The 16,688-nt window shown below is 59.7% G+C and overlaps 2 protein-coding genes across 16 annotated transcripts in view; one reads left to right on the forward strand and one right to left on the reverse strand.

The window, feature by feature from the left end:
• The window catches only part of DPF1 (double PHD fingers 1), a 30,496-nt gene extending 25,078 nt beyond the window's left edge, over positions 1–5,418 (forward strand). For 6 of the 11 annotated variants that reach the window (XM_089319231.1, XM_089319233.1, XM_089319232.1 and 3 more), the window contains 9 exons: positions 176–303; positions 721–810; positions 1,179–1,257; positions 1,469–1,600; positions 2,322–2,372; positions 2,479–2,598; positions 3,531–3,643; positions 4,114–4,225; positions 4,307–5,418. In XM_089319231.1, the coding sequence (XP_089175357.1) occupies positions 176–303; positions 721–810; positions 1,179–1,257; positions 1,469–1,600; positions 2,322–2,372; positions 2,479–2,598; positions 3,531–3,643; positions 4,114–4,225; positions 4,307–4,377 (896 nt within the window). In that variant the 3' untranslated portion in view covers positions 4,378–5,418. Of the gene's footprint in view, positions 1–175; positions 304–720; positions 811–1,178; positions 1,258–1,468; positions 1,601–2,321; positions 2,373–2,478; positions 2,599–3,530; positions 3,644–4,113; positions 4,226–4,306 lie in introns of those variants that run through there. The other 5 variants (XR_016224759.1, XM_089319236.1, XM_070062258.2 and 2 more) reach the window with 3 other exon arrangements.
• A 2,684-nt stretch (positions 5,419–8,102) lies between these two features.
• SIPA1L3 (signal induced proliferation associated 1 like 3) overlaps positions 8,103–16,688 on the reverse strand; it is a 242,469-nt gene continuing 233,883 nt past the window's right edge. For all 5 annotated transcript variants that reach the window (XM_008257242.5, XM_008257241.5, XM_089319237.1 and 2 more), the window contains exons 20-22: positions 13,258–13,393; positions 11,713–11,794; positions 8,103–10,193 (exon numbers count right to left, since the gene is read on the reverse strand). In XM_008257242.5, coding sequence (XP_008255464.3) covers positions 10,050–10,193; positions 11,713–11,794; positions 13,258–13,393 — 362 coding nt within the window. In that variant the 3' untranslated portion in view covers positions 8,103–10,049. The remainder of the gene's footprint in view (positions 10,194–11,712; positions 11,795–13,257; positions 13,394–16,688) is intronic.

Genomic DNA, 16,688 nt, shown 5'->3' on the forward strand with positions numbered 1-16,688 from the left:
AGCTTTCGGGGAGTACCCCAGGTTCCGGCCCGGCCCGGTCCGCTCCGGAGTGTGGCAGGTGGGGGGGGTGCGGCCGCGCCTTCCCCTTGCCCAGGCAGGCTGCGTGCGGGGTCGCCTCTGCCTTCCCGCAGACAGCACTGGCAGCCTCCCGCCTGACCCGTGGCCTTGTCCCCAGACTGTGAGGCGCCCCTGAAGAAGGAGGGCGGCCTCCCGGAGGGGCCGGTCCTCGAGGCTCTGCTGTGCGCCGAGACGGGGGAGAAGAAGATGGAGTTGAAGGAGGAGGAGGCCGCCCTGGACTGTCAGGTGGGGCTCCGCCCGCCCCATGGGCCCCCTGTGTGCCCCCTGCGGGCCCCCTGGGGGCCCTGGGCCAGGCTCATCTCCAGCCTTCCCGACCTCCTCTCTCTCTCTAAAAACTCCGGAAGCCAGCAAGAGAGGAGGGAGAAGGGGGCAGAAATAGACACAGAGAGAGGTCTTCCACCCGCTGGCCCACTCCCCAAGTGCCTGCACCAGCCGGGGCCGGGCCAGGCCAGGCCAGGAGCCCGGAGCTCCACCTGAGGCTCCCACGTGGGCGGCAGGGGCCCAGGCTCTGTGCTGGTGCACCCACTGTGCCACACGCCCGCCCAGGCCGCCTCTGTCTGGAAGCCCCGGCTGTGCCCCAGGGCGGCGCGGGCTCTCCGCCTTCTCCGCCTTCTCCACCGCAGTCTTTCTCCTACTGCTCAGAAACAGCAGCTGCTGGAGTTCCCGCATGACCTGGAGGTGGAAGACCTGGAGGATGACATTCCCAGGAGGAAGAACAGGGCCAAAGGAAAGGTATCAGCCCGCACCCCCAAGCCTCTCCCTGTCCTCTTGCTCCACCTGCATGGCGCTCCGACCCTGCCTCCAGCCCGACTGCATTCAACCCCCTGAGCAGCCTGAGGAGCAGGGGGCTTTAGACCCATTGCACAGAGGAGGAAACTGAGGCCCGTGTACTTGCAGATGAGGGCATTTGCAAAACGGAGCTTGCACGACAGATTAGGGCTCGCTTCCTACCTGTACTACAGGTGAGGGGACCGAAGCCCAGCGAGGCCCAAGGCCCCACAGCTAGGAGGTTTTGCACAACTACCACGTGCCTTTAAGTCCCAGCAATGAAGGCCGCGCCCCCTGACTCTCCCGGCCTTCACGCGTCACCGTGTCCCCAGGCATACGGCATCGGGGGCCTCCGAAAACGCCAGGACACCGCCTCCCTGGAGGACCGAGACAAGCCGTATGTCTGTGATAGTGAGTCCTCGCAAGAGGGAGGCAGCGGGGCCCAGAGACCTCTGCCCCCCGGCCCTCTCCCTCCTGTGCCACACCCGGGTCGGTGGGGGCGGGGGGGGTCTCAGGGCTTGGACAGAGGGGGGTGGTGTGACCCTGGAGGTCAGGGTGGAGGCGGCGTGGGCCCAGGGGCCTCACCGCCCCCTCCCCCGCCCCCACGTTGCTCGCTCCGCAGTCTGTGGCAAGCGGTATAAGAACCGCCCCGGGCTCAGCTACCACTACACCCACACCCACCTGGCCGAGGAGGAGGGAGAGGAGAACGCCGAGCGCCACGCCCTGCCCTTCCACCGGAAGAACAACCACAAACGTGAGCAGGTGGCCAGGTGGGGGGGGCACAGGAGACCCTTCTGGAAAACCTCCAGCGCAGGGCTCCCTCCCCCACCGGCCGCGGGGATGTGGGCTCTGGGGTTGCCATGGCAACCAACCATCTCCTTCTCTCCCGGCCGGCCGGGCGCAATATTTCTGGGGCTGATTTATTGTTTCAATTAGAGCTTGGGGAGGGGGTGAGAGATGACTCCCCTCCTTCCCTGCCTCCCTTTCTCTCCCCCCCAACACCCCCGCTGGGCTTAGGCCAAGGGGCAGGGGCTGTGGCCTGGAAGCCCTTGGTGCCCGCCCATGCCAATCCCGTGCCAGCCTGACAGCTGAGCGCTGGGGGAGGGGCGGAGGCTCAGCCCGACCAGGGCGGAAACTGCCTCCCACCCGCTCCTGGGGGACAGGGCCAGTGTCCTTGGCCCATGCGCGTCCCCCCATGCCGGCACCTGGGCATTGCTGCCCTGCACGTGGGTCTCCCTGAGAGCGCTGGGTGCCATCTGCTAGATGGGTGCGTGAGCCGGAGGCCGCGGGCGGCAGCGGCCCTCCTGAAAGCCGCGCCCCCCCACATTCTTAGCGGTGAACAGGACAGGCTGGTCGCCTCGGAGTTGGGGGGCCTGATCGGACTCACCTGCCCCCTCCCAGCTCTTGGCTACGGGCTGGGGCTGGGGGCAGGGTGAGACAGTGAGAGCCCCTCTCTCTGTCCCTCCCACCCCTAGAGTTTTACAAAGAATTGGCCTGGGTCCCCGAGGCACAAAGGAAACACACAGGTAGGGCCGCTCCCTGCGTGCCCCCCCACTCCAGCGTGCTCCCCCTGCAGCCGCCTTTGCCGGGCGCCCCGCCTGCCCTGTGCCCAGCCCCGCTCTGCTCTTTCAGCCAAGAAGGCGCCTGACGGCACCGTCATCCCCAACGGCTACTGCGACTTCTGCCTGGGTGGCTCCAAGAAGACGGGGTGTCCCGAGGACCTCATCTCCTGTGCGGACTGCGGGCGATCAGGTGATCCTGTCCGGGAGGAGATGACGGGTCCCAGAGCACCCTGGGCGCACGGGGGCGCTGCAGGGCCCTGGAGCTGACTTGGCTGCTGAGGCTGGGCAGACCCACTGGGGTCGCCGACTGGGGAATAGTGGCGTGTGGTTGGATGGCACTGGGGGAGTGCCATGTGCTTATCATGACACTGAGTGAAGTGAGAAAGGCATTGTGGGTAGCGGAGTAATGGCTTGCCACTGTGGCTTCCAGGCTGTGCCCGCCGCAGACCCGTGGCTAACGGAGTGTGGTTTCCCAAGATGGACTTGTGGGCAGGGGCCTGTCTGTGGTTGCCTCCACACAGTGGGTGGTGACCTGGGCTCGCCGCGTCCGTCTGGTAGAATGGGGTGTCCTTGTGCGGGCAGCAGGTGTGTTGGGTGTCAGCCCCCGGGGAGTGGCGGACAGACTAGCACTGCACACCACTGTCAGTCAGTCATAGCTCGGCTGCTGGGGTGTCGCGTGGAATGGGCCTTGGCTGCATGGAAGCAAGGTGTGGGGACCCAGCTGTGGCAGGCGGGGCTGATGTGGCCGCCACGTCACTGCGGTGAGCGGCTGTGGTTGTGGGTAATGGGACGTGGCTGCCTCAGCGCGTTGGTTAACAGACTGTGGTTGCCACGGTGTTGTGGGCGGTAGAAAGTGGTTGCCACAGCACTGTGGGTAATGGAATGCGGTTGCCATGGTATTCTGGGAGCAGTGTGGTTGCCATGGCGGCGGGGTAGGAGCCGGTGATGGCCACGGTAATGCTGCTTGCCGTCCGGTGTCTGGGCACTGAGGGCAGGGCAGGGGCAGGGTCAGTCTGTGGACCACAGCAGCTCACTCCAGCCTAATGAGCGGGGGTCGGGGCTGAACCCTCTCCTCGCCAGGGGACGAGGTCCTCCTAACCGCACCCCGCCCTCGGCCCCCAGGACACCCCTCGTGTTTACAGTTCACGGTGAACATGACGGCGGCCGTGCGCACCTATCGCTGGCAGTGCATCGAGTGCAAATCCTGCAGCCTGTGTGGCACCTCGGAGAACGACGTGAGTGCCCCCCCACCTCCCCCAGGACACGCCCCCGCGGCCCTCCCCGCCTGGCGCCTAACGCCTTCCTGGAGCCCCTGAGCGTGAACAGCAGTCATGTGCGTGCCTTGTTACTGGTAGCCTGCGTCCTTTAGCTGGCCCGGCCCCTTCCCCTCCACACCTCCTCTCTGACCCCAAGGTAGGTGTCCTGGCTCCCACTGCACAGAGAGGGGACGTGGCTGCCCAGGGCCGCCGGCTAGGACAATGGTAGTGCCTGCCTCCCAGGGCTGCTACCCGGTCACCTCAGAGGACAGTGAGGTCACCTTAGATGCACAGAGCGCAGGTGGCCTGCCGGCAGCCTGCGGGCGTCCCCGCCCAGCCACGAGTCCAAGGTGCCAAGACCTCTTGCAAGGGACTGCTTCCCCCCTGCCCCCGGGACCCGAGCCCCTGCCCCAGCCCCCCACCCCGGTTTCTGGTGCCCGTGCCCCCAGGGTGCCAGCTGGGCGGGTCTCACCCCCCAGGACCAGTTGCTGTTTTGTGACGACTGCGATCGGGGTTACCACATGTACTGCCTGAGTCCCCCCATGGCGGAGCCCCCGGAAGGTGAGAGAAGAGGCAGGCGCGCGCGTGGGGGAGGGGGCGGCCGGGCCTGGGCCTGACTCTGTCCTCTGGCTGTCCCTGCAGGGAGCTGGAGCTGTCACCTCTGCCTTCGGCACCTGAAAGAGAAGGCCTCTGCCTACATCACCCTCACCTAGGCCTGGCTCTGCCTCTCCTGGGCCTCTGGGGTGGTGCTCCCACCTGCCTCTCCGGGTCCTCCTCTCGCCCTCGCCACCCAGATGTCCCACAGTGGTGGGGGGGCCGGGCCGCCCTCCCCTCTGTGCGAGCGGAATGTTGGCCCTGTGGGTTGGTGGGCCCAGTAGGGCCCCTCTCCCTGCCTCCTTCCCCATCCCTTGGCAAATGGGCACCAGGAACTTCCGCTCCCCTCAAAGCCATACCCCGCCTCTGGGCGGGCACAGGGGGGTGGATGCCAGCCAGGGGCTTGGACAGAGCCTTTTTCTAAAGAAAAAGACAAAAAGTTAAAAAAAAAAAAGAAATTAATATATACAGAGTCCGCTAAGGCCTGGCTGGAGGGAGGGGCACTGCTGAGAGCGTCCACTGGGCACCAGTCTCTGCCAGCTTCCTGTCTGGCGCCCCCTTCCCCCCCCTCCCCGTTTCTGCAGCTGCAGCTGTCCCACCTCCCCACCCAAGGTGGGCACCATCCCCCCGTCGTGAGCACGCTGAGCGGGCATGGTGTCCACCCCGCCCGCTCCAGGTGCCCACCGTGGATACTGCATGATGTGAACCATGGTTTTCCGAACTCTGTTCCCGCCCCTCCCTGACAGCCCTGCCCTGTGCCCACCGCATGCCCGCCAGGGCTGGGGGTGGTGCCCGGCGGCGGGGCAAGGCGGGTCCCTGCCCAGCGCCCGCTGGAATGAGAAGCACAGACTGCAATGGACTCGTTCTCCCCCTCCCCGGCCCCCCTTCCCCACCCGGCCAGGCCGGGCTGCCCCTGCCACCCTCGCTGGCCATTTTGGGGATGGTGAGGGGGTGTGGTTGTTTCTTGTGGTTGTGTGTGTTTGTCGTTCGGGTTTAAAAAAAAGGGAACTTGAGACTGCAAATGGGGGAGGTGGTGGGCTTGGGGGGTCTCCCCCCATCCAGGAGCACCCCTCCTTGTAAAGAGTCTCCTTTATTGCCTGCCTCTGCTGTGAATTAACTTGTTCTGTGTATTAAACCGGGCCTGACCCCTCTGCCACGACTGCCTGTTCTCCAGCCTGCTGTGGGGTGTCACCACGACGGGGATGGGGGGCCCTCGCTGGGGGAGAAGCAACTGAGCCGGCCCCTCCGGCTCCTCTTCCCCCGCACCCGCCCCTCTCTGGCTTTGTCCCAGCTCCTCCCAGCCTAGCCGGAAAGGAGAAGGGGGATGGGGTGGAGGGGGCTCCCACCCAGCCAGCTGTGGTTGCCCTGGCAACGGGCTGCTGCAGCTGCAGCGGGAGGCAGCCAGGAGGGAGGTGACAGGGGCTGGGGGAGGGAGGGCTGGGGTGGCCGGGGCTGGAGATCTAGAGGTGTCACTCAGACTGGCCATCACTTGGGGCTCCCTGACCTGGGTGCGGGGCAAAGCGAGCGAGAGGAGACGTTAGGGGTGGGCAGAAGGAAACATCTAGACTCAGGGTGATACATCAGGAGAAAGACTGAGGTTTAGGGGTGTGTGTGGGGGGAGAGTGAGGGAGAAGCGGGCCACAGACCATCAGGGGAGAGATGAGGAGCGTTCCACGCTTATTGAGAGAACCAGACAAAGAGCAGGAGGGAGAGGAGGAGAGCCACGGGGACTGAGAGGCAGAGCGCCAGGAAAGACAGCGATGGAGTGGGGAGAGGAAATCAGTCATAAAAACTCGCAGACAAGCGGGCCGGCTGGGGTCACACGGGTGGAGGCGGCGGCGTAGGTGAGGGGCGGCCCGGACCAGGGGAGGGAGGGAGAGAGAGGAGCCAGGGCAGACAGACGTGGACTTCGTGGGAGAGACAGGCACAGATAATTTAGGGGAACAACAGGAAAATCTGGGAAGAGCCGAAGGTCTGAAGGGGATTCAGGAGCGGGCTGAGCGGGGAGGCAGCGCGGGGCCGGGGAGGGCCCAGGACGGGCAGAGGAAGTTGAAAACTGGGCCAAGATGGAGAAGGGCAGCCCAGGCGCGGCCGGGGCTGGCGCGTGCGGCTGCAGGGTGTTGGAGGTGGCTCCCGGGCGGGCGGGCGCCAGGAGAGGATGTGAGAACAGCTTGTTCTGAGGTTTCCCTCCCCCTTTGCCGGGTGGGTGGGGGCAGGGTGGCAGGGTGGCAGGGCTTGGGGATGGGGCCTCAAGGGGGCGGAGACTGGGAGAGTGTCAGGACAGCTCTAGAATTTTTAGGAGACCTGCGCATGGCTGGCCCTTCTCCTCGAAATATAATCCCCACGCCTTCTGGAAAAAAAAAAAAAATTTGGCCGGGAGGGTCTGAGTCAGACAGGCAGCGGGTACTAGCTCAAAGATGGAAAACTCAGCGACAGGTAAACGGGTGAGGAGGCTCACAAGGGCCCCTGCACCTGGCCAGAGAGGCTGGGCCACCGCCCAGACCCCTGTGGAGCCAGGGCTCTGGGTTTCCACAGGGATTCCGGATTTCAAATCAGTTGCACCCCGATTCCCGGCCAGATTCACGCACCAGGCCAGATGTGCAGTGGGGGGCTGTTTCAGGCCCATCCCGGCTGGAGGAGCCCTGGGGGACAGCCTGGTGGTGGCTGAGCTCACAGGGCTATACCACCATCTCTCCAGAGGCGTCCCAGCACCACCCCCAGCCCGATCTGGACCCCAGCCACCCGCTAGCCCTGTGCCCACCGAGGCAGATGCAAGAGGGGGCAGTGCCCCAGACTCCCCCTCAGTGGCCAGGGCAGGAGATGCAGGGCCCCCAGCTTGCTTCATATACAATCTCCGGATTTCTACAAGTTGGCCAGTGTTCCTCAAACCGGCACAACCACGGGCCCTGGTCTGGCTTTCAGGCCTCTACTATGACCCTGGAGGTAAAATCTCGCTCTTTGTAACTTAAGGGCATTTTACATTTCGAGTGTAGGATTTTTGTTGTTTGAGTTCCAAGGAAGACAAGTTTGGTCCCTGGGTTCTTGGGCAAGTGTGTGGTGTGTGCATGTGTGGTATGTGTGGTGTATGTGTGGTATGTGGCGTGGTGTGGTGTGTGTGTATGGTGTGGTGTGTGTGGTGTGTTGTGTGTGATATGTGTGGTGTATTGTGTGGTATGTGTGTTGTGTGTGATATGTGTGGTGTATGGTGTCTGTGGTGTTATGTGTGGTGTGTGTATGGTCTGTGTGCGTGGTATATGGTGTGTGTGTGGTGTGTGTGTGGTGTGTGTATGGTGTGTGTGGTATGTGGTGTGTGGTATGTGGTGTGTGTGTGGTATGTGTGGTGTATGGTGTGTGTGTATGGTATGTGTGTGTGTGTGGTGTGTGTGTGGTATGTGTGGTGGATGGTGTGTGTGTATGGTATGTGTGTGTGTGTGGTGTGTGTGTGGTATGTGTGGTGGATGGTGTGTGTGTATGGTATGTGTGTGTGGTATATGGTGTGTGTGTGGTGTGTGTATGGTGTGGTGTGGTGTGTGTGTGGTGTGTGTATGGTGTGGTGTGGTGTGTGTGTGTGGTATATGGTGTGTGTGTGGTGTGTGTATGGTGTGGTGTGGTGTGTGTGTGTGGTGTATGGTGTGTGTGATACGTATGGTGTATGGTGTGTGTGGTATTTGTGTGGTATGTGTGGTGTGTGTATGGTGTGGTGGTGTGGTATGTGTGTGCGTGATATGTGTGGTGTGTGGGGTGTGTGTGGTGTTTGGGATTAGGGAGAGGAGGAGGGGACAGTGGACCACACCCTCTGACTACTGACTCCAGGCAGCTGCCCAGCTAGTGAAAACACAAACCATTTCTATGAAACATTTATTTCCTTTGAAACCTCCAGAAACATGCCAGAAAATTCTCAAGACAGGGTTTGGGGGAGGGGGAGGGGGAAGAGAAGACAATAGAGAATAAAAAATCCAAATGAAATAAATCAACATATGAAAAAATCTGCTGCTATCTTCAGCCATCAGATAGAACAAGCTCAAATTAAATAGATTTGTTTTGCAAAAATTCTTTAAAAATAACAGAAAACAAAACCAGAAATCATAATTTACCCTTGTCAATGTACATGATTAGGTCCCCAAATGATTAGAATGATCTGAAGACGTGAGGAGACAATTAAAAGAAGGAAGCAAAGGATCAGGTGAGGGTGTGAGGAAAGGGTGGGGCAGGGCTGGAGACGGGAGGGAGAGGGCAGAGAGGACCACGTCACAGTAGGTGGCCAGGCTGAGGGTGGCTGCGGGGCAGGACACCACAGGGCTGACACTTCCTTCTCCAGACTGCGAGAGAGGCATCCAAGGGAGACACAATGGCTGCCCCCTGCCCTCGCCCCACCCCTCCAGCCCGGCACCTCGGGGTGGGGGCGGGGGCCTGCTTCTGGCCTGGTGCAGTCCCCAGAGCCCCCTTCTTTGAGGCGCCGCACCCTGGAGAGAAGGTGGCACACAGCACGGCCTCTGCACAGGGACTGCGCCGCCTGGCGCCGGCCCACAGCCCAGAGTGCGATGCTCTGAGCCAACCCAGGCTGGTGCTTCCCGAAAGGGAAGCCGCCTGCCCGCCCACCGACTGTCCCCCTGAATCCTGCCACCGCCCCCAGCCAGCGGGTGCACGCCTCGGTCCTCAGCTGAGGTTGGGGGAGTCCACAGACTGTGGCCATACAGACTCGTTCTGGCGCAACTCTACATGAAAAAATAAATATATATATATATTTTGTTTGTTTTTAAGGAAGGAAAAAAAGCAACTCTGTTTCCTGGGTGAACAGCATGGTGCGCGCCGGCCCGCTGCCCCTCATTGCCGGTCGAGAGTGGGCGGCTCGCGGGGTCCTGGGGGCACAGTGAGGGTGTCTGGCGGCAGAGACGGCTGGGAGGCTTACAAAGAAAACAAAACCAGGTGAGAGATGAAGGCTGTTTCTCTCCAGCTCTGAACTTGGAGCCCCGAGGAGGAGGCCCGGGCCGTGGCTGCTGGTCAGGGCTGGGCATGGTGTGCAGAGGGGGAGGGGGGAGGGGGAGATGGGAGGAGGGAGAGAGGAGAGGAGGAGGAGGGGAGGAGGGAGCCAGCTGGGAGGCAGGTCAGCAGCGGGGAGCCCAGCGGCGGGAGAGGAGCTGGGAGAAGAGGATTGTAGAACCCGTCCAGTTGTACCGACAGAGCTGCTCTCTCGAAGAAGCCGACTCTGGAGGCTGGGGTTTCCTCTCCATCCTGGGGCCCTCCAGAAAATAATTTAAATTCTAAGAAAGTGCTCCTGGCTGCGCTGCGGGAGGAGGGGTTGGGAAGCCATGCCTCGGTGCTCTTTGGAGCCGGCACACTGTGGAGTGAGGAGTCCTGCCTGTTCCCCCGGGCCCTCACCTCCCTGTTGGGGGGAGGGGCTGCTTCCACGCCGGGTTCTTCCTGGGCCCGCGAGCCCGCACTTGGTTGTCAGGTTGTCCGTGGTGAAGAGATTGCCTCCGGCTCCCCTCCCCGTCCTCCGGGCTTCGGTTTCCAGGCCTAGAAGAGGCCCTCGGGGGCAGTGTGGGCATGGCCTTGCCCTCAGAGGGAGGCGGAGACTGTGTCACCCTCTGGGGCTGCAGGACCCTGAGCAGACCCAGGCTCGCAGCCACGGTGAGGGCTCCTTTGGCTCCCACTGCCAGCCTGGGGTTTCCAAGTCCGTGGGGGAGGTCCAGGTGCCAGGGCCCTGGATGGATTATCTTGGCCAGGCCTGCAGGTGACCTGCCAGGGGCTGGGTGGAGGGCGGGGTGCCGGGGGCCGTGGCCTCTCCCCCTCAGAGCTCCTTCTTCTCCCTGCAGAAGATCTCCGCGAACTTGCGCAGCTGCTCGCTGGCAGCCTGCGACTCCTCCTGCAACCGCTGGTTGTTCTGGCGCAGGCTGGCCACCTCCGACTGCAGCACCACCTTGTCCTGCTTCTCCTGCGTGGGGGGCGGGGGAGGGCTGGTGTCAGGTGCACTGGGCCTGGGTGCTCCCGAGAGCACTCCACAGGGCCTATGGGCCCTGGCTCCTCAGTGAACATCCTAGCTCTGCTCCTGAGAAACTGTGGGCAGGTCACATGGTCTCACAGGGCCTCGCTCCCTTAACTCTAAAAGGGGCAGTTGAGGGGCCGGTGCTATGGCGAAGCAGGTGAAGCCCCAGCCTGCAGTGCCAGCAACCCATATGGGTGCCAGTTCAAGTCCCAGCTGCTCCACTCCCGATCCAGCTCTCTGCTATGGCCTGGGAGAGCAGAAGAAGATGGCCCGAGTCCTTGGGTCCCTGCACCCGTGTGGGAGACCAGGAAGAAGCTCCTGGCTCCTGGCTTCAGATGGGAAGCTCCAGACACTGCAGCCAATTGGGGAGTGAACCAGTGAATGGAAGACCCCCCCCCCACCACCACCTCTGACTCTCTGTAACTTTACCTTTCAAAAACTAAAAAATTAAAAAAAAAAAAAAAGGGGGGTGGGTGGGGTGGTTGCGAGGTCCTCCGGAGGTCACATCCGTGAAGCCTGCTGTGGGGCAGCCTCCTGACACACATCACCACTACCAGTGACCTCAGGCCACCGTGACAGCCACCCAAGCCCGAGCGCCCGCTGTCACTGTCACTGCCCTGGAAGAAGCAAGCAAGCCTGCCACGGCAGGGGGGCTGGGAGTGTCCCAGCAGGCCCCACTGCTTCTTCCCAGTTTTATGGGATGATGCAACTTGCCCAAGGTCACACAGCATTAGGCAGTGGGGTGGGGACTTGAACTTGGGCCCTCAAGCATCATGAGGCTTACCCTGCCACCTTTTTGCCTTAAAGTATACCAGTCAAAGGCTCCCCTGCCTTCATGTCTGCTTTCTTCCACACACTGGAGAGGGGACGAAGAACAACTGGCAAGGTCACCTTCTGGACCCTTCTTGGCCCACGCTTGTTAAAATTTTTTTTAAAGTATCAAGGTGCTACAGGAAATAATTCTATTGTCACTTGCTTTTTTTTTTTTTTTTAAAGTTACTGGATTCCCTCTGCATGCTAATAAATCTAAACATCTGTTATTACGTTACTTGGCTGCGGACCCCAGCACTGATGCCCTATAATGTATTACCACCATCCTCATGCTCACGTTGATGCACTGTGCACTAGCTCCAATTTTTTTTTTTTTTTTTTTCCAACAGAGCAGCCAGGAACATCCTTGCTCCTGGGTCTCTCTGTACCCATGCTGGAAATTTGCAGGGACAAATTCCCTCACAAGTGGAACTGCTGGGTCAACAAGATACACAATTACATCTTGGATAAATATTGTCCAACTGCTCTCCAACGCGTCCGGCCCCATCGATTTCCCCCCAAGGACGGCTCAGTTTCCTGGTGTGCCTGCGAGCACCTGGGCTCTCAGACCCAGCTGGCGTGGAGCAGTGTGGTGCACACAGCGCTGAGCGGCCTGTGGTCCAGCAGTGGGACCAGGCGAGCACACACAAGGCCTTACCTTCTGGAGGTCCGTGTGCAGCTGTTTTAGCATCACTTCCAGCTGGTACACCTTGCCTGTCAGGTCCAGGGGCGGCTCCTCGCTGCAAAGACAGGGGACAAGGTAGGCGCGAGGCCCGCAGCTGGCCAAGGCCTCTCCTATCCCTGAGTTGTTGCCAAGTCTTGTCCTCACTAGAGTCCTGAGGGTGCCCTGCAGAGAGGCTGAGTGAAAACTGGAAGCCAGCCCTCCTCCTGGCCACGCTCTGTGCGTGGGGAGTTAACAGGCCTGTGGAAGGCTGGGCGTAGGCCTGCCCTGAAGTGTGCATTCTGTGTGTGACTTTAGGGATAACTCTTCTCCATATACAGGATACAAAGAATCTGCTCCACAGACCTCCACCGATGACCTAGCAGGAAGCAGACCAGTGGGCCAGAGGGCTCGCCCCTGTGGACGGGACTAAAAGTCTGCCCATCACCGACAGCCGCCTGGCTGCATGCGTGGTCCGTCTGAGAGCTCTGCTCTCGTGCCGGCCTTTGAGGGCGTGCACTGCTCCCCGGCAGAGGAAGAACCCCGGCTCGGGCAGGGGGTGGCACCCATCCAAGTGCTGGTGATGGGATGTGAACCCAGGACCCACTGCCTGGGGTTCCTCTGGCCCCTGCAGGAAAGGATACACAGCCTTTCCTCCCTCCATGGTCCTGAGTCTTGGGGGCTGGCAGGTGCACAGGAAGCCGGGGCAGAGAGTCTGGAGCGTGCCTAGGGGCCGCTGGTGCCGCCACCCTCACCACGGCAGCACCACGTGACGCCACCTGGGCCTCGCAGTAACCGTGGGCCCACATCAAGGTGGAGGTTGAGCTCTAAAGCCAGCATGTGAGGCAAAAAACCAAGAGGAGTCAGAATGAGCCCTGAAAACTGCTTCACCTGCTCAGCAAACTCAGCTGCTGTACGCCGAGGCCGGCACCGTGAGCGAGCAGGCGAGTGTGAAATGCACTAGTTAAATCCACACACAGGCAGGGAGTGCCATGTACGTTCTTTCTGCCGAGTGAGTGCAGCTGAATGTGTCACACTAAATGTGCGAAGCCATGCAGGAGATGGCAGATGTGAGGCGTCTGGCTCCCTGTCCTCCTCCGCCCTCCCCCCACCCACCTTGAGGCCTTCTGAGGGGAGGGCTTGGCCTCAGGTGCCTGGCAGGGAGGAGGTGGAGGGGAAGCATTGGGTGGAAGACTGTGACATTCAGGAATCCCCAGGAGAGGAGACCAAGGCGCAGGCAGGCAAGAGACTGCGGGCAGAGGGGCGGGAGGCTGCAGACACGAGTTAGTGCATTTCAAAGTTGGAGATGGGAACTGTGAGAGCATTGACTGGAGTTCTGTTGCCACTGGACTGGGCGCTGTGACGATGGGTGAGGAGCTGGGCTTGGCCACTGCTGGTGCCCAGCGCACAGGTGGTGCAATGACACCCATCTGTCGGCTGAGGGAACAGGATGCGGGTAGCCCACAGCAGCTGCCTCCCACCTGGCTCCCTCCTCCACTCCACAGCCCTGCTCCCTGTGCCAAGCCCCCAGGCAAGCCTCACCTCATGGTAGGGGTGGTCCTGGGGGTCTGGGGCCCCCTCTCCAGGCTCAGGTGGCTGTGGACCGGACTGTGTGCAGGTGGGATGTCCGGGCTCAGGGCTGGGTCATTTAGAGAGAAGAGCGAGACAGCTCTTTGCACTGCAGGGGGGAGGGGGACAAAGAGAGAGAAGGGCTGAGTTCTCTGCGGGAGGGGCCGCTATCCTACATAATCACACCACCTGACGACATTCACGTTACGACATTTCACAGTAACACACTATTATCTAAAATACAGCCATCTTAAAATTTCATCCAGCACTCTTGAGTAATAGCCTATATATCTGTCCCCCCGCCCCCATCTTGGATTCAACGTTTATTCTCTGAAAATATTTTTAGAGGACAACTTCAAACACACCCCCAGCAGAGGTAATCCCATCACGGAGTCCTCAGGAACCCAGTGCTGGCCTCAAGCATTTTTAACGCACGGCACGGCCACTCTGGTTTCCTTCCCTGCACCTCCCTTTACTTCTTTTTCTCCCCAATCCCCCCAGTGCCTTACGTTTTAAGAACAGCTTCCCTGACACCACGCTCCAGTGCGTGTGCTTAGGGCGCACGGTCTGGGGGATTCGGACCTGAGCACACGTGCGCTGAGCACCAGGACCAGGACAGGAAGGCACGGACCACATGCTAAGGTCCCTTGTGTCCCCAGGGACTTGGCCCTGGTTCAGCTCATTTTCAGAAACTCATTTTAAGGTAATGTTAGATGTAGAGAGAGCTGTGAGAAGACTACAGCGAAGGTCCATATCCCCTTCACCCAGCTTCCCCTGACAGTAGCACCTTAGAGAACCACGGCACGATGATCCGAACCTAGGAAATGAATGTTGGTAACCGTGGACTTGACCCGGACTTCGCCGAGTTTCTCCACTTGCGTCCTCCTTCTGGGTAACCTCCATCCTGCGACAGTGCCCCAATCTCCCCCTGGGTTTCATGACTTCTGACACGCGCGGCCCAGGCATGGCAGAGCACTTCACAGTATGGCTTTGCCTGATGTTTTCATGGATTTGGGAGAGGAACAGCAGAGTGATGTGTTCTCCTCAGGGCACCATGTAGGGTCCATGATGGTCGAGGCCTCCCTGGATTATGGCGGTGTCTACGGGTTTTCTCATTGTATGGCTACAGCTGTCCCCTTTTAATGCTCAATTTGTTACAAGTGGGTCACCACACTTGGCCCACTCCGCATGACCGGGGAATGAAAGCTCCACCATTGGAGACACAGAGCGAAAGGGTGTGTGGGCCACTTGGAGGCTACGTAAACGCCTTGTTTCTACTTAAGTGTCCCCACTCATCTTAGCAATCAGCAGACAGAACTGCCTGCACAGTTATCACGGGGCTGTTCTAATGATCTTTTATTTCCCTCTCCTTCTCGATGAATTCATTGGAATCATTCTGTAGGGAAGAGTCACTGTGTTGTCGTTTGTCTACTCAGTTATTTACTTACAAGAATAAGAACGCACTGGCATTTACTTCATTGTGTTGTAATCTGATGCTATCATTATTCTGTTGCTCCAACTGTGCCAACTTTTATTTTTTTTATTTAATTTGAGAGGCAGAGGGACAGAGAGAGGCACACAGAGAGTTCCCATCTGCAGGTTCACTTCCTAAATGCCTACAGCCACTGGGAGTACAAAGCTGCAAGCCAGGACCCCGTCCAGGTCTCCTGTATGGGTGGCAGAGCCCAGTCATTGAGCCATTGCTTGCTTCCTCCTTGGGTGTGCATTAGCAGGAATCTGGAGTTGGAGTTGGAGCCAGGGGTCAAATCCAGGCACCCTGATTTGGGAGGCGGTGTCCTAACCAGCGTGCTACTTGCTAGGCTGTCTCCCCCGCCCCCCGAGCTGCTCCAGCCTGGGCCACGGGGGCTCCGTGGTTTGGCTTCTCGTGCTTCCTTCTGCACTCTCCCTTTCTGAGCCTTTCATTGCTTCGTGGTACCACACGTACCTGCCCTCCACATTATTTTTTATTTGAAATATTTTAAAGCAAATCCCACAGATCTTATTTCACCAGTAGAAGCTTCAGTTCTTCCAGCAGATAGGGCTTTTCCGAACAACTTTTTAAAAAGATTTGTTTATTTATTTGCAAGTCAGAGTTCCACAGAGAAGGAGAGGCAGAGAGAGAGAGAGAGGTCTTCCATCCGCTGGTTCACTCCCCAATTGGCTGCAACAGTCAGAGCTGGGCCAATCTGAAGCCAGGAGCCAGGAGCTTCTTCCGGGTCTCCCACGTGGGTGCAGGGGCCCAAGCACTTGGGCCATCTTCTGCTTTCCCAGGCCACAGCAGAGAGCTGGATCAGAAATGGAGCAGCTGGGACTCAAACCGACCCCCATATGGGATGCTGGCCCTGTAGACGGTGGATTTATATACTACACCACAGCACCGGTCCTCTGAACAAAATTTTTATGCTATGAACACATCCACCAAAGTTAATAAGAATTCCTCTAGTCTTCTCCATTTGTTTAAACAGCACATGAAAATCCATATATATCTTCATTTAGAAAACTAACCCTGGGAGCTGGCACTGTGGTGTAGTAGGTTAAGTCTCCACATGTGTGCTGGTATCCCACATAGGTGCTGGTTCCAGTCCTGGCTGCTCCACTTCTGACCCAGCCCCCTGCTGATGGCCTGGGAAAGCAGTGGAGGATGGCCCAGGTGCTTGGGCCCTGCACCCGCATGGCAGATGCGGAAGAAGCCTTTGGCTCCTGGCTTCGGATTGGCCCAGCTCTGGCCGTTGTGACCATTTAGGGAGTGAACCAGTGGATAGAAGACCTCGCTGTCTCTCCCTCTGTCTAACTCTGCCTCTCAAATAAATGAATCTTAAAAACAAAACAAAAAACTAACCCCGGGCAGGTGTCTGGCATGCAGGTTTAGCCATCAGTAGGCTGCCTGCATCCCGCGGCAGAGTCGCTTGGCTCCAGCTTCCTGCTGATGCAGACCCTGGGAGGCAGTGGCCATGGCTCCGGCAGTTCTGGTCCTGACACCCCATGGGAGACCTGCACTGACTTCTCAGCTTTGGCACCTTCTCCCTCGCCACCTGACTCGGGCATTTGGATGGGACAGTGGATGAACAGTGGATGGGAGTTTTCCCTCTCAAAAAATAAACAGTAAATGAAAACAACCTAAACCCCACACCCTACAAGAAGCTGAGACCACTCCGACTGCCATTCTGCTTCCAGGGAGGCTTCAGTGGGGCTGCTGTGCGCCCTTCCACAGTGAAGCATCGGTGACGTCAGCCAGGCTTCCCAGCCTTTCACATACTGTCTACGATTCTGGGCACCTCTGGGGGCCAGGCCAGTCCCTCCCAGCGGCCCACAGCTCCGGGGTTGGTGTCTGGGCAGCTGTGCCTTCCTCAGACAATACCGTGGCTACTTCCGGCACCTGGGTCTCTAGGGAGAGGCCTGGGACT

Source organism: Oryctolagus cuniculus, chromosome 18 (genome assembly GCF_051225735.1).
Source record: "Oryctolagus cuniculus isolate XC-2025 breed Fujian yellow rabbit chromosome 18, ASM5122573v1, whole genome shotgun sequence".
NCBI lineage: Eukaryota > Metazoa > Chordata > Mammalia > Lagomorpha > Leporidae > Oryctolagus > Oryctolagus cuniculus.